At 40.1% G+C, this 13,115-nt stretch overlaps 1 protein-coding gene across 4 annotated transcripts in view; it reads right to left on the bottom strand.

Moving 5' to 3' along the window:
* Window positions 1–303: 303 nt before the first annotated feature.
* Window positions 304–13,115, bottom strand: part of AAMDC (adipogenesis associated Mth938 domain containing) — a 37,706-nt gene continuing 24,894 nt past the window's right edge. For all 4 annotated transcript variants that reach the window (XM_077867185.1, XM_077867187.1, XM_077867186.1 and 1 more), the window contains 2 exons: window positions 2,370–2,465; window positions 304–479 (listed from right to left, as the gene is read on the bottom strand). In XM_077867185.1, the coding sequence (XP_077723311.1) occupies window positions 339–479; window positions 2,370–2,465 (237 nt within the window). In that variant the 3' untranslated portion in view covers window positions 304–338. The remainder of the gene's footprint in view (window positions 480–2,369; window positions 2,466–13,115) is intronic.

The raw sequence follows: 13,115 nt of genomic DNA, 5'->3' as shown, positions 1-13,115 counted from the left end.
ATGCTTAAACATTCCAAAGCATCAATTACAATGTAATCTTAATGCACTGAAACTTTTCTTGGCCTTTAAAGCAGAAGGCTTTATTTTTTGCCTTTATTTCTTATTTCTGGCCAATCATTTAGTGTATTATAAACTTTGGTAAACATCTGTCTTCTCCCCTAATTTTCAATTCCCTGCCAGATAGGCATTGGGCCTTAGTCATCCATGCATCCCAAAGCCTAGCACAGGTCCTGGTATGAACAGCTGTTGAAAAATACTTAAGGAGGCTGGTGTGGAGAGTGCTAAGAGTGATAGTCACAGGCATTGTTGCTTAGTGATTTATTCTCCTTAAGGCTCCATCAGCAGGTGGAATGGAAGACCCCTCCCACCCTGATGCCTCGGGCAGCCAAGGTATTATACTCCTTCACTGCCTGCTCTGTCTGGAGGATCCGCACATCAATGCCTTGTTTCTCAAGATACTCCACAGTTGATGGAGGCACCTGGGAAGAGGGGAAAAGATGAGTAAGTCAAGGGAAAAGGCCCTCCTGGGTTTCCTTTCCTGCCATGAGGCAAGGGTTCTCTACAAAATTAGACAATAACAACTGTCAGTCCTCAATTACCAGCATGTCACCAGTCCAAAATTTGACAGCCCCAAGGAGTCAACAAAGCTTCTAAGAAGTTAGCCAAGTACCATGCATGCACAAAGCTCATGTGAAATGGAAATGGGAAAAGGATGGATTTTGGAGTCAGACAGTCTTGGATTTAAGTCTGACTAACAGTGTGACCTTGGGTAAGTGAATTCAATTCTCTGACCATTTGGTTCCATGTCTATAAATAGGGATAATAATACCTAGCTCACAGGGCTGGTATGAAAACGAATTCAGCTAAGGTATATAAAATACCTAGCATGTAAATGTTGAATGTTTGAGTCAGTCCAACCTGAATCTAACGTCTAACTTTGCCATATAGGCCAGCAACCTAAGGTTTCTCAACCCAGCTGCCTCCTCTATAAATGGGGATAATAATATATACACGGGGGACGCCTGGGTGGCTCAGCGGTTGAACATCTGCCTTTGGCTCAGGGCGTGATCCTGGAGTCCCCAGATCAAGTCCCACATCAGGCTCCTTGCATGGAGTCTGCTTCTCCCTCTGCCTGTGTCTCTGCCTCTCTCTCTGTGTCTCTAATGAATAAATAAATAAATAAATCTAAAAAATAATAATAATATATACACGGGGTGGTGTGAGGATAAAGTTAACTATTGCAGTTCAAATGTCTCCTCAGAAAGGCCTTTCCTGACTACTCCATTTAGAGCAGCCACTCATAAGTCACCATTGTCTTCACAGCATTTGTTACAATCTGAAATTGTCTACTGTTTTATTTTCCAAGGCCATGAACCTTATCTTGTCTCCAGTGCCTAGAATAGTATCTGACCCATAGAAGGCACTAATAAACAGTTGTAAATTAATTTTATATAAGATTCTCAATAATGGCAGCTATTTTGGATATATTTTTTAAGTCTGGCTTGTGCTGAATATTATTTTAAACCGATTTTAATTAGATTCTGCCTCAGAAGGAAATATTTTTTAAATGCCCTATATTTTTTATATGTTTGAGCAATTTTATAAAAACAATAGCTTTATAGAAAGGAATTATTTTAATGGGAAAAACAGGTTAACAAAAAATACGTAAATAACTAAAGGGCACCTTTATCAGTAGGGAACTAGATTTTACGACATCTATATAAAGGAAAGCATGAGGTAAATCTCTGTAATCTCTCTTGTGTGAAAGAGTGTCCACAATGTAATAACATGAGTAAGAAGTTACAGAACAATATGTACAATGTGGTCGTATTTATGTAAAAACGATTGTGGGTGTATACATGTATATCTGTATGCATAAGAGTGTATATTTGCAGCTGCATAGAGAACTTGAGCAATATATATTAAATGTGGAAATGGGGTGGGGATCTTTCACTTTTCTAATTCAACATTTCTGTGTCAACTGTTTTGCTAAACAAGCATGTATTTGTAAGTACAATAAAAATATTTTTTCTGAAAAGGGAAAATGCATAACTTGTGTTTAAAGAAAAAATAAAAAGTACTATAAAAATGTGAAGTACTGTGAAAATCTAAAGAACCAAATACTGACAGCTGTAGAGGTTGAGAATTCCAGGCAAAACAGCACAGGCCCAGGGTTAGGTAGAGACTGGAGCATCCAACCCAGATGAAGATTACTAACATCCTTTATTTTATCCTGGGCCATCCACTGGCTCAACAAAATGAGGATGCGTGATATATTGAGATGAGCTCCCAAGAAGGACATATTTCTAAGGTAAAGGTCCAAGAGGTCACCAACTGTCCTCAGGAAGGCTGTGCTCACCGATACCTACCTTCAAGGCCTCACTCATCCCTCGGCCAATCACAAGGGTCTGCACACCCTTCTTGACAACTTCTTCCACATCTGCAGGCTGCACACCAGGAGAATGCTGGATGTGGAAAGAGAGAGTATACCAGCTACCTGTTCTTTGAACCTCTGTAATTGGCATTCTTGGAGGATTCATTCATTCACCTATTAATTCATTAAGAAAGTGTTTACTGAGGTTTACTCTGTGCCAAGCATCCTTCAGGGCCCTGGGAATAATAGAAGATCCAATGCCTTAAGGAATGCCAAGTCTGGGACGCCTGGGTGGCTCAGCGGTTGAGCGTCTGCCTTCAGCTAAGAGTGTGATCCTGGAGTCCAGGGATTGAGTCCCACATCAAGCTCCCTGCATGGAGCCTGCTTCTCCCTCTGCCTGTGACTCTGCCTCTCCCACTGTGTCTCTCATGAATGAATAAAATCTTAAAAAAAAAAAAAGGAATGCCAAGTCTAGTGAAAAATACAGGAGACTAAAAGGAAATGTCAATAGTTTTACAAGTGCTACAAGGACATTAGTTCCAGGTGTTGTGAGAACACATAGAAAGAGCACCTAATTCAGACCTAGAGGGTTGGGGCAAGTGGTCAGGGAAGGCATCCCAGAGGAGGTAAGCTGAGATGTAAACTGAGACCTGAAGGACAAACAGGAATTAGCCAGGTTAAAGGAAATCGGTGGAACAAAGCACTCCAAATACAGGGGAAATAGCATGTACAAAGGCTCAAAGGAAAGAAACACCTGGAGAACTAAAGGTAGTTCAGTATGACTGGAGTGTAACAGGTGAGAGAGTGGAAAGAGATAGGGTGGGAGAAGAAAACACTTGTACACCAAGCCAAAACTTGGACTGTGGAGAGATTTCATAAGAATCCACCTTTTGGGGCAGCCCAGGTGGCTTGGCGGTTTAGCACCACCTTCAGCCCAGGGTGTGATCCTGGAGACTCAGGATCGAGTCCCACATCTGGCTCCCTGCATGGAGCCTGCTTCTCCATCTGCCTATGTCTCTGTCTCTCTGTCTCTCTGTCTCTCTCTCTCTCTCTCTCTCTCTCTGTGTGTCTTGAATGAATGAATAAATAAATAAATAAATAAATGTTAAAAAAAAAAGAAGAAAAGAAGAATCCACATTTTACTGAGCTCCTTTCCCACTTTACTCAAAAAAACTTCTGTTGATGCTTTAAAACGTATCATTCCATAAAGTCTTCCCAGATTCTCCCAGGGATATTAAAGGTAAAGTGTTTAAAGACATTAATCCAACACTAAAGGATAGTGGCTTTTGAGTTACTTCCACTTTAGCAAATGGGAAAGTGGGAGTTTGGTAAATACCAGCCCGACTACTGGGCTCCACCTATTACCTATCTGCATGGGGATGACACTCAGCACTGAGGCTCAGAGACAAAAAGCCCTCCCTGCCTGATTTGTCAAGCTCTATCCTTTCATTCAGTCAAGAGGTGTTTACTGAACACTTACTCTGCACCAGGCTCTATACTCAACACCGGAAATACTGAGATGAACCAAATAGTACCTGGAGCTTTAATCAGATAAGATCAATGAATGGGCGAAAATAGTTACAATAGGATTAGATAAAACAGAGTTGAGGAGATCCCTGGGTGGCTCAGCGGTTTGGCGCCTGCCTTTGGTCCAGGGTGTGATCCTGGAGTTCCGGGATTGAGTCCCACATCAGGCTCCATGCATGGAGCCTGCTTCTCCCTCTGCCTGTGTCTCTGCCTCTCTCTCTCTCTCAGTCTGTGTCTCTCATGAATAAATAAATAAATAAAATATTAAAAAAAAAACAGAGTTGAGGATCTCAGAAGAGTGAGTGAATAAATATGAGTGGGAAGTTGTCAAGAATGACATGCTGTTTTAATGGGTCTTGAAGTATGAGCACAAAGAAGTATGCCTTGATGCGGTGGTTGTGGAAGAGGTACATTCTAATCATAGAGATGGCATAAGGAAAGAACTGCTGAAAATATCACAGACAAATGTATCAAAGAAAGAAGAGTTTTTCAGTTTAGAAAGATGATAGAGGAAATAGGATTGAAATTTATATAGGCATAAGGAGATTAAATTAGTCTTTTCATTAAATCATGAAATAATATCTTAACATGTTTAGAGTTAACAGATTTCATAATACATCTATAGAAATTATTCCATGTGAACTCTACAGTGATCCTATAAAGTAGCACTAAAACATCCATTCTCGGCAGCCCGGGTGGCTCAGTGGTTTAGCGCCACCTTCAGCCCAGGGCCTGATCCTGGAGCCCCGGGATCGAGTCCCACATCAGGCTCCCTGCATGGAGCCTGCGTCTCCCTCTGCTTGTGTCTCTGCCTGCCTCTCTCTCTCTCTCTCTCATGAATAAATAGTATTTTAAAAAAATAAAACATCCATTCTCATTTTATAGATAAGAAAACTAAAGCTCACAAAATATATACACATTGGAGCTGGGATTTGAACTGAAACATGTTTAACTTTCCAGTTTAATGTCCTTCATTAGAATACTATAACCCATGGAGCAATTTTCTTGAAACTTGAAAGAAATAAGCCTAATGACCACATAGAATTGTGCTTGGGACAGTGCCTGGCTCATTGCAGGTAGAATAATTTTTAGTTTAAGTGTGAACCTAAATCTTCCCTAGAACAATCTCTCTCTTTTTGTCTTTCTCTCTCACACACACATAAGCTAAAAAACAAAACAAAATAAAACAAACCATAGAAGATACAGAATGGAGTATTAAAAAAATAGTTGATTAACCCCCAAAAAAGGAAGAAATGAAAAAGATGAGGTCAAACAGAAAACAAATAGCAAGAGAAACTCTTAAACATAGCTATATCCATAATAACATTGGACTAAATAGTTTAAGGAAAAGACTCTCCATATTAAAAAACAAGACCCAACTAAACACTACTCACACAGTCTTTAAATATAAAGACACAAGTGAAAGTAAAATGATGAAAAAAGACATAAAACACAAGAATACACTAAGAAAGATGGTATGTTAGTGTGTGTGTGTTTTAAGAGAAAGGGGGGAGAGGGAGAAGGAGAATCTTTAGCAGTCTCCACACCCAGTGCAGAGCCCAATGTGGGACTCGAACTCATGGGCCCAAGATCATGACCTGAGCTGAAATCAAGAGTTGGATGCCCAACCAACTGGGCCACCCAGGAACCCGAGGTATGATTATATTAATATCAGATTAAGTAGACCTTAAGACAAGAAGTATTACTATAAAAAAAAAAAGAAGTATTACTATAGATAAAGAGTATCATATCATAATGGTTAAAGGGCCAATTCATCAACAAAAATATAACAACTCCAAATCTTTATAGTGTTAGTAAAAGAACTGCAAAATATAAAGAGGAAAAGTATACAACACCACCATAGCTAGAAATTTTTTTTTTAAGATTTTATTTATTTATTCATGAGAGTCACGGAAAGAAGCAGAGACATAGGCAGAGAGAGAAGCAGGCTCCTTGCAGGGAGCCCAATGTGGGACTCAATCCTAGGACTCTGGGTCATGCCCTGAGCCGAAGACAGGACCTCAACCGCTGACCCACCCAGGTGTCCCCATAAGCTGGAAATCTTGTTAACAACTCTCTTCCTCAGTAATTGATAGAACAAATAGACAAAAAGTCACTAAGGAAATGGAAGATTTGAGCAACACTATCAATTTGTCCTAATAGACATTAGGGTTACTACACTCAACAACTACAGAATACATATATTTTCAAGTGTACATGGAACATTCACTAAGACAGACTAAAGGCTAGCCCATCATTTATATATTGTAAATTTCAAAGAAATGAAATACAGAATTTCACCTGACAAAATAGATATAATTGTTTACAATTAAATGTTTACAATGTTATATTTAGAAAAGCCACAAAGTAATTGGAAATTGAACAGAAAGTATTTTTAACCAAAGGACAAAGGAATGATTCTTTGAAAAAGATGAATAAAATTGAAAAACCTTTGAAAGACTGATCAAGAAAAAAAGAGAAGACACAAATCATAAATATTAAGAATGAAGGGTATATCACTACAGATCCTACAGATATTAGAAAGAAAAAATACTGGGAACAGCTTTACACTAATAAACATGATAGATGAAATAGACAAATTCCTTGAGCAATACAATTTTATAAAAAATATGTAAGAAATAGAAAATCTGAATAGTCTTATAGCTGTTAGAGATTGAATTTGTAATTTCTTTAAAAAAAAAAAAGATTTTATTTATTCATGAGAGACACACAGAGAGAGGCAGAGACACAGGCAGAGGGAGAAGCAGGCTCCAATGCAGGGAGCCCGATGTGGGACTCGATCCCAGGACTCCAGGATCATGCCCTGAGCTGAAGGCAGGGGCTTTAGCCACCAAGCCACCCAGGGATCCCTGTAATTTATTTCTTAAAAAGATTTATTTATTTTAGAGAGAGAGAGAAAGAGTGTGTGAGTAGGGGGAGGGAAGAGGAGGGAGAGAGAGACTGACTCACTGCTGAGCAGGGAGCTGGATGGATGTGGGGCTTGATGCTGGGAACATGCTGGGATGCTGGGAACATGATCTAAGCAGAAATCAAGAGTCAGCCACTTAACCAATTGAGCCACCCAGGCACCCCTCAATTTATAATTTAAAACCTTTCCAGGGTGCCTAGGTGGCTCAGTGGTTGAGCAACTACCTTTGGTCAGGTAGTGATCCTGGGGGTAGTGATCCAGGTAGTGATCCTTGATCCTATCATCAAGTCTTTTTTTTTTTTTTTTTTAAGTTTTTATTTATTTATTTATTCATGAGAGACACACAGAGAGAGGCAGAGACACAGGCAGAGGGAAAAGCAGGCTCCATGCAGGGAGCCCGACATGGGACTCGATCCCAGGTTTCCAGGATCACGCCCTGGGCTGAAGGTGGCGCTAAACCGCTGAGCCACCGGGCTGCAACTGTCATCAAATCTTACATCAGGCGCCCCACAGGGGGGCCCGCTTCTCCTTCTGCCCAGGTCTCTGCCTCTCTCTCTTTCTCTCTCTGTGTCTCTCATGAATAAATTTGAAAAATCTTTAAAAAGAAAAAAAAAACTTTTCCACAGAAAAAATTCTAGGCACATAGGACTTCTTTGGTGCATTCTCTTTTAAACATTTAATGAAAATCCTCAAGAAAACATTCACAAATCCAAGGTTGGTTCAACATTCAAAAATCAATGTTCATCATAAAGAAGAAAAAATCATATACATCCATCTCAACTGATGCATAAAAAAGCATTTAACCAAGCTAATGTATTTATGATTTTAAAAAACTCAGCAAACTAAACTAGAAGGGAATCTTTTTTAGGTAAAAGACATCTAAGAAAAACCTACAACTAAACATCAAATATAATTTCCCCCAAAGACTGGATATAGGGATGCCTGGGTGGCTCAGCGGTTGAGTATCTGCCTTTGGCTCAGAGCATGATCCCAGGTTCTGGGGTTCAAGTCCCATATTGGACCCCTTGCATGGAGCCTGCTTCTCCCTCTGCCTGTGTCTCTGCCTCTCTCTCTGTGTCTCTCACGGATAAATAAATAAAATCCTAAAAAAAAAAAGACTGCATATAACGGGCATTAGTTAGACATTTATTTTCTTATTTTCTGTTGGATCTGTCCATCCTCTCCATCTCCACTGCCACTACCCTGGTTCCCTGGTTTATGCTGCCATTACTTCTTGTTTGGACTATTGTAGTAACTTTCTAATTGGTCCCCATAAAACCAATGTAGCTTTCCAATTCTCCATTCCTCAAACTGTAGCCAGAGGAATCTTTTTAAAACATAAATTCATTCATGTCACCCCTCCACTTAATAGTATTCAGTGGCTTTTTAGTGCCCTTACAATAAATGCCAAACTCCTTAACATGGTATGTAAGTTCCCAGCTTCCTTCCTTTCCAGTCTCACTGCTTTCTTCATGCTTTTTTTTTTTTTTTTTTTTAGATTTTATTTATTTATTTGAGGGGGGCGGGGAGAGAGAGTGCATGGACGGGCGTGGGGGCACAGGGAAAAACAGACTCCTCACTGAGCAGGGAGCCTGATGTGGGGCTTGATCCTAGGACCCTGGGATCATGATCTGAGCCGAAGGCAGACACTTAACTGATTGAGCCACCCAGGCACCCCTTTCTTCGTGTTCTATATTATACACGGCCTTCTATGAGTTCTTCAATCATAGCATGTTTTCTCTCACCATGGTTAAGATAAAACAAAAATCTAAAATTGGGAGAAGATATTTGTACATCACATATCCAACAAAGGATTTTATCAGAATATATGAAGAACTCTCAAAACACCATAATACAAAAACAATCCAACTTTTAAAAATAGGTGAAATATTTGAACATACATTTTACCAAAGAAGATATATGGATAGCTATGAAGAACATGAAAAGGCACTCAATATGGTAAGTCACCATGGAAATGCATATTAAAACCATTATGATATATCAAATGCTGGTGAGGATATGATTGGATCTATCCTATGTAGCTAATGGAAGTGAAAGTGTAGAGCTAACTCTGGAAATAGAAGCATATTCTCAGTTAAACATACATTTATTTGTTCAATGATGCCTTTTTAGTTCAACGGGTCTGTGATCAATTCTAGAACCACCCTGAGCTGCCGTCATGCTATACAGAACTCAAAATACTTTTCTGGGGGCTATGACCAAGGTAAATATTTAATAGAACTACAAATCAGGATTGGAGAACTTCACCTTCCTTAAGTAAATGCACTCAACTGAAATACTGAAAGACTGCTTCATCTAACAAAGAACTGCATCTACTTTGAGGAGCATCATGATTCCCAGACTCTAAAAGCTCACATTCTAGTATAAAGAAACAAGACCACTGCTCAAAAATCAAATGAAAGGTCAGTAAGAGTGCAAAACCATAATCCTCAGGAGATTCAGAGACTGAAGACAGCCACAGCCAATCAGAGTTGCTGGATCAATGGAACTCGAGTGACAAATTTGGCTGCTGCGTGCTATACTGCAGGCCCAGGGTGTCACGTACAGAGCAATGAAAGATAACTCTGCAAAAGCCTGTGGATCCAGGCATTGGTGGGTGATTACTCACAGCCTTGTGCACAGGCCTGTGATTGGAGCATCAGCCTGTTATTGAGGTGTCCTCAACCTGTCACCAGCTCCTCCTCTGCTTCTTCCAATCCCTTGAGGCAAACCACTAAGGCTCTCTTCCCTGCATGAGTGTCTGATTCTGTTCCTCTTCTTTAAGAGGCTTTCCGTCACACCATGTGAGGTTGTAAAAGCTTACTGTTTTTTCTTGGGAGAAAGCTATTAATTGTGTAAAAATGTCCAGCTAATAATAATGTCCATTATACTAGCTGAACAAGAGTGGCATCTTGGATGTCTGGGACACCGCCTCCTATTTGATGTTAAATTTGAAAGAAAACATTGCTAAATTACACTTTCAAGGAAGCGTATCCTTCTGCTGAAATAAATGGTTAGTGGCAATGCTGTTATCTGGCTGTGTTGCTGATAAAAGCAGATGCTGTGAGTGAAGGTTAAAGGATCTCTGAAATCTGTCCCCGGTGGACACTGCCTGAGTCACATTCTCATCACCGTTTGCCTGAATTAAGAAGCTCCTAAATGATCTTCCTGTCTCTACCAGGGCAGAGGCACATTTGTGTTTTGCTTTTGTTTTTGTTTTGTTTTTGGTGACACAGGCCATACTGCCAATCTGAGAAAACCTACAGCCTCCTTCTCAAAATATAATTTTAAAACACAAAATATAAAATATATAGAACTACAAAGACAACAGATTTTATGCAACTAAAATGATCAAAATATTAAAAACAGGTATGTGATCTAGTAATATGCTTATTAGCTTAGAAGAGTGGAAATATTTTCCAAAAGCTCATTGGCAAACTTGCCCTCACATCTCATAGTGGCAAGTGGCAGACTGCTAGCTGTTCTTTCAAAATCTATTCTGCCCCCTTTCTGGGTCATATGGCTCCCCAACTAGAGACTCCATTTTCTGTTCTCCCTTGAAGCTAGCTATGGCAATGTGACTATGCTATCAACAATATAAAATTCAGTGGAGTACAAGTAGAAGAAATGATACAACATCTAGGTTTGGGCCTTAAAACACTGAATGTGGGGATAGCCTGGGTGGCTCAGCGGTTTAGCGCCGCCTTCAGTCCAGGGCCTGATCCTGGGGACCCGGGATCCCGTCCCATGTCGGGCTCCCTGCATGGAGCCTGCTTCTCTCTCTGCCTCTGCCTCTCTCTCTCTCTCTCTCATGAATAATTAAAATCTTAAAAAACAAAACAAAACAAAACACTGAATGTGATCTTTTCTTCTCTTTCATCTTCCTTTCAAGTTAGAATCCAGCATGGCTACAACCAGTAGCCACCATTCAAGTGCTCTAGAATCTGGCATAGCAACAAAGAGAAAAACCAAACAAAACATGGGCTCCTGGCAGTACCCCCGGAGCTGTCCTCCCCGTCTCTGCCTTAGGCAGGCCACACTAATAGAGAAATATATTTCTATCTTCATAAAGCCACTAGATTTTATGATTTCTATTACAAACAACAGCTTAGCCTTTAACCTAACTAATCCATAGACCCATGGATTAAACTAAACTAAACCATGACTGGTTAGATGAATCATTTGGGGTAGAACACATATACCTATACACTGGACCCCAAGGGACTATGCCTAATATGCAGAATATACATAAGGGAGCCATAGGGACATTCACCTTATGGGAATTTAACTATATGTTTTTAGGGGAAAAAAAAGAGCAAGGACTATTTAAATAGTGAGGGTAATTCAGCCTAATTCTACTCAAAGAGTATATGCCATGGACTAAACATGAGATAGCAGCCATGCATCTATTATTCCTTTTAGGGCAGCCCGGGTGGCTCAGTGGTTTAGTGCCACCTTCGGCCCAGGCAGGGCCTGATCCTGAAGACCCGGGATCGAGTCCCACATCGGGCTTTCCTGCATGGAGCCTGCTTCTCCCTCTGCCTGTGTCTCTGCCTCTCTTTCTTTCTCTGTATCTCTCATGAATAATAAATTTAAAAAAATCGTAAAAAAAAAAGAAATATTATTCCTTTTATCTCAATTCCATAGTTGCTGCTTCCAGTGTGAATCTTTGGCCTCACCAAGTGTGTTGCTAGTGTTCAAACCTGCAATATACATTTTTCATACAACATGGACCCTAAATGCAAGGAACTACTTTATCTGGTCCTGTATAGAAGATGACATGTGTGTTCTAACCTTAAGGGAATCTTCTGGAAGGATTTGACTATAAGCAATTTTCATCTTAAGTACTAATTTTATTTTTTTAAAGATTTTATTTATTTATTCCTGAGAGACACACAGACAGACACAGGCAGAGAGAGAAGCAGGCTCCCGGGGGGAAGCCTAATGCAAGACTCGATCCCAGGAATCTGGGATCATGCCCTGAGCTAAAGGCAGACGCTCAACCACTGAGCCACTCAGGCATTCCTTAAATGCTAACTTTAAAATTTAATCCCTGAATAAGATTCAAGTCCACCATATTAGTCTTAAAGTGATAGGATCTAAGGTTTGGAGGGGCCTCACATGTCCAGAAAACAAGGCAGTGGTAAAAAACTGATGGGAAACAAACAAACAAACAAACAAAGAAACAAAAAAACTGATGAGAACATGTCAAAAAAACACTGGCCAAATTTAGAATAATTTAAACTTCAAAATATTAAAAATGGCAGTGGGTTAAAACATTACCTTATTCTGTTTAAGCTGCTGTAACAAAAAGCCACAAACTGGGTAGCTTATAAACAATAGGAATTTATTTCTCACAGTTCTGGAGGCTAAAAATCTAAGATCAAGGCACCAGCATGGTTGAGTTTTAGTGAAGTCCTTCCTGGTTCATAGCTAGTGCCTTCTCTATTCTCATGTTGTTGAAGGGATCTTTCTGCAGCCTCTTTTCTAAGGCACTAATCAAATTCATGAGGGCTACACTCTCATGACTTAAGTACCCAAAGACCACCCCCCCCCATACCACCATCTTTAGGTGTTAGGATTTCAACATTCAGAACATTGCAAACATTAAATCAAAAAAGATGACATAAACCCATAGTGATACTAAAAATAGTGGGAGTGGCTAAAGGAAAGCTCTTCTTTACAGAAGAATCCAGCTAATGAATGTAGAAGGAATGATAGAAATATCACCATTTTGCAACCACTAATTTAGTGAAGTTGGGCAAGGATCTGTGGTCACTGCTAAAACCACTGGATGGAAAGGTTGCTGGGGAACATTATTAAGTTTCAAATTATTACTCTACAGATTACTTATTTTTTTTAAAGATTTTTTTTAAAGATTTTATTCATTTATTCATAGAGATACAGAGAGAGAGGCAGAGACACAGGCAGAGGGAGAAGCAGGCTCCATGCTGGGAGCCCGACATGGGACTTGATCCCAGGTTTCCAGGATCATACCCCAGGCTGCAGGTGGCACTAAACCACTGCACCACTGGGGCTGCCCTCTACAGCTTACTTATTGATTACAAATGGGAAAATGTGCCTTTACCACTGTCCTTTTTTTTTTTTTTTTTTGAGATTTTATTTATTTATTCACAAGAGACACACAGAGAGAGAGAGAGAGAGATTGAGAGAGAGAGAGAGGCAGAGACACAGGCAGAGGGAGAAGCAAGCTCCATCCATGCAGGGAGGCTCCATGATGTGGGACTCGATCCTGGGTCTCCAGAATCAGGCCCTGGGCTGAAG

Source organism: Canis aureus, chromosome 23 (assembly GCF_053574225.1).
Source record: "Canis aureus isolate CA01 chromosome 23, VMU_Caureus_v.1.0, whole genome shotgun sequence".
NCBI lineage: Eukaryota > Metazoa > Chordata > Mammalia > Carnivora > Canidae > Canis > Canis aureus.
Note: the sequence above shows the minus strand (reverse complement) of the source record. Positions and strands in the feature narration are given on the sequence as shown.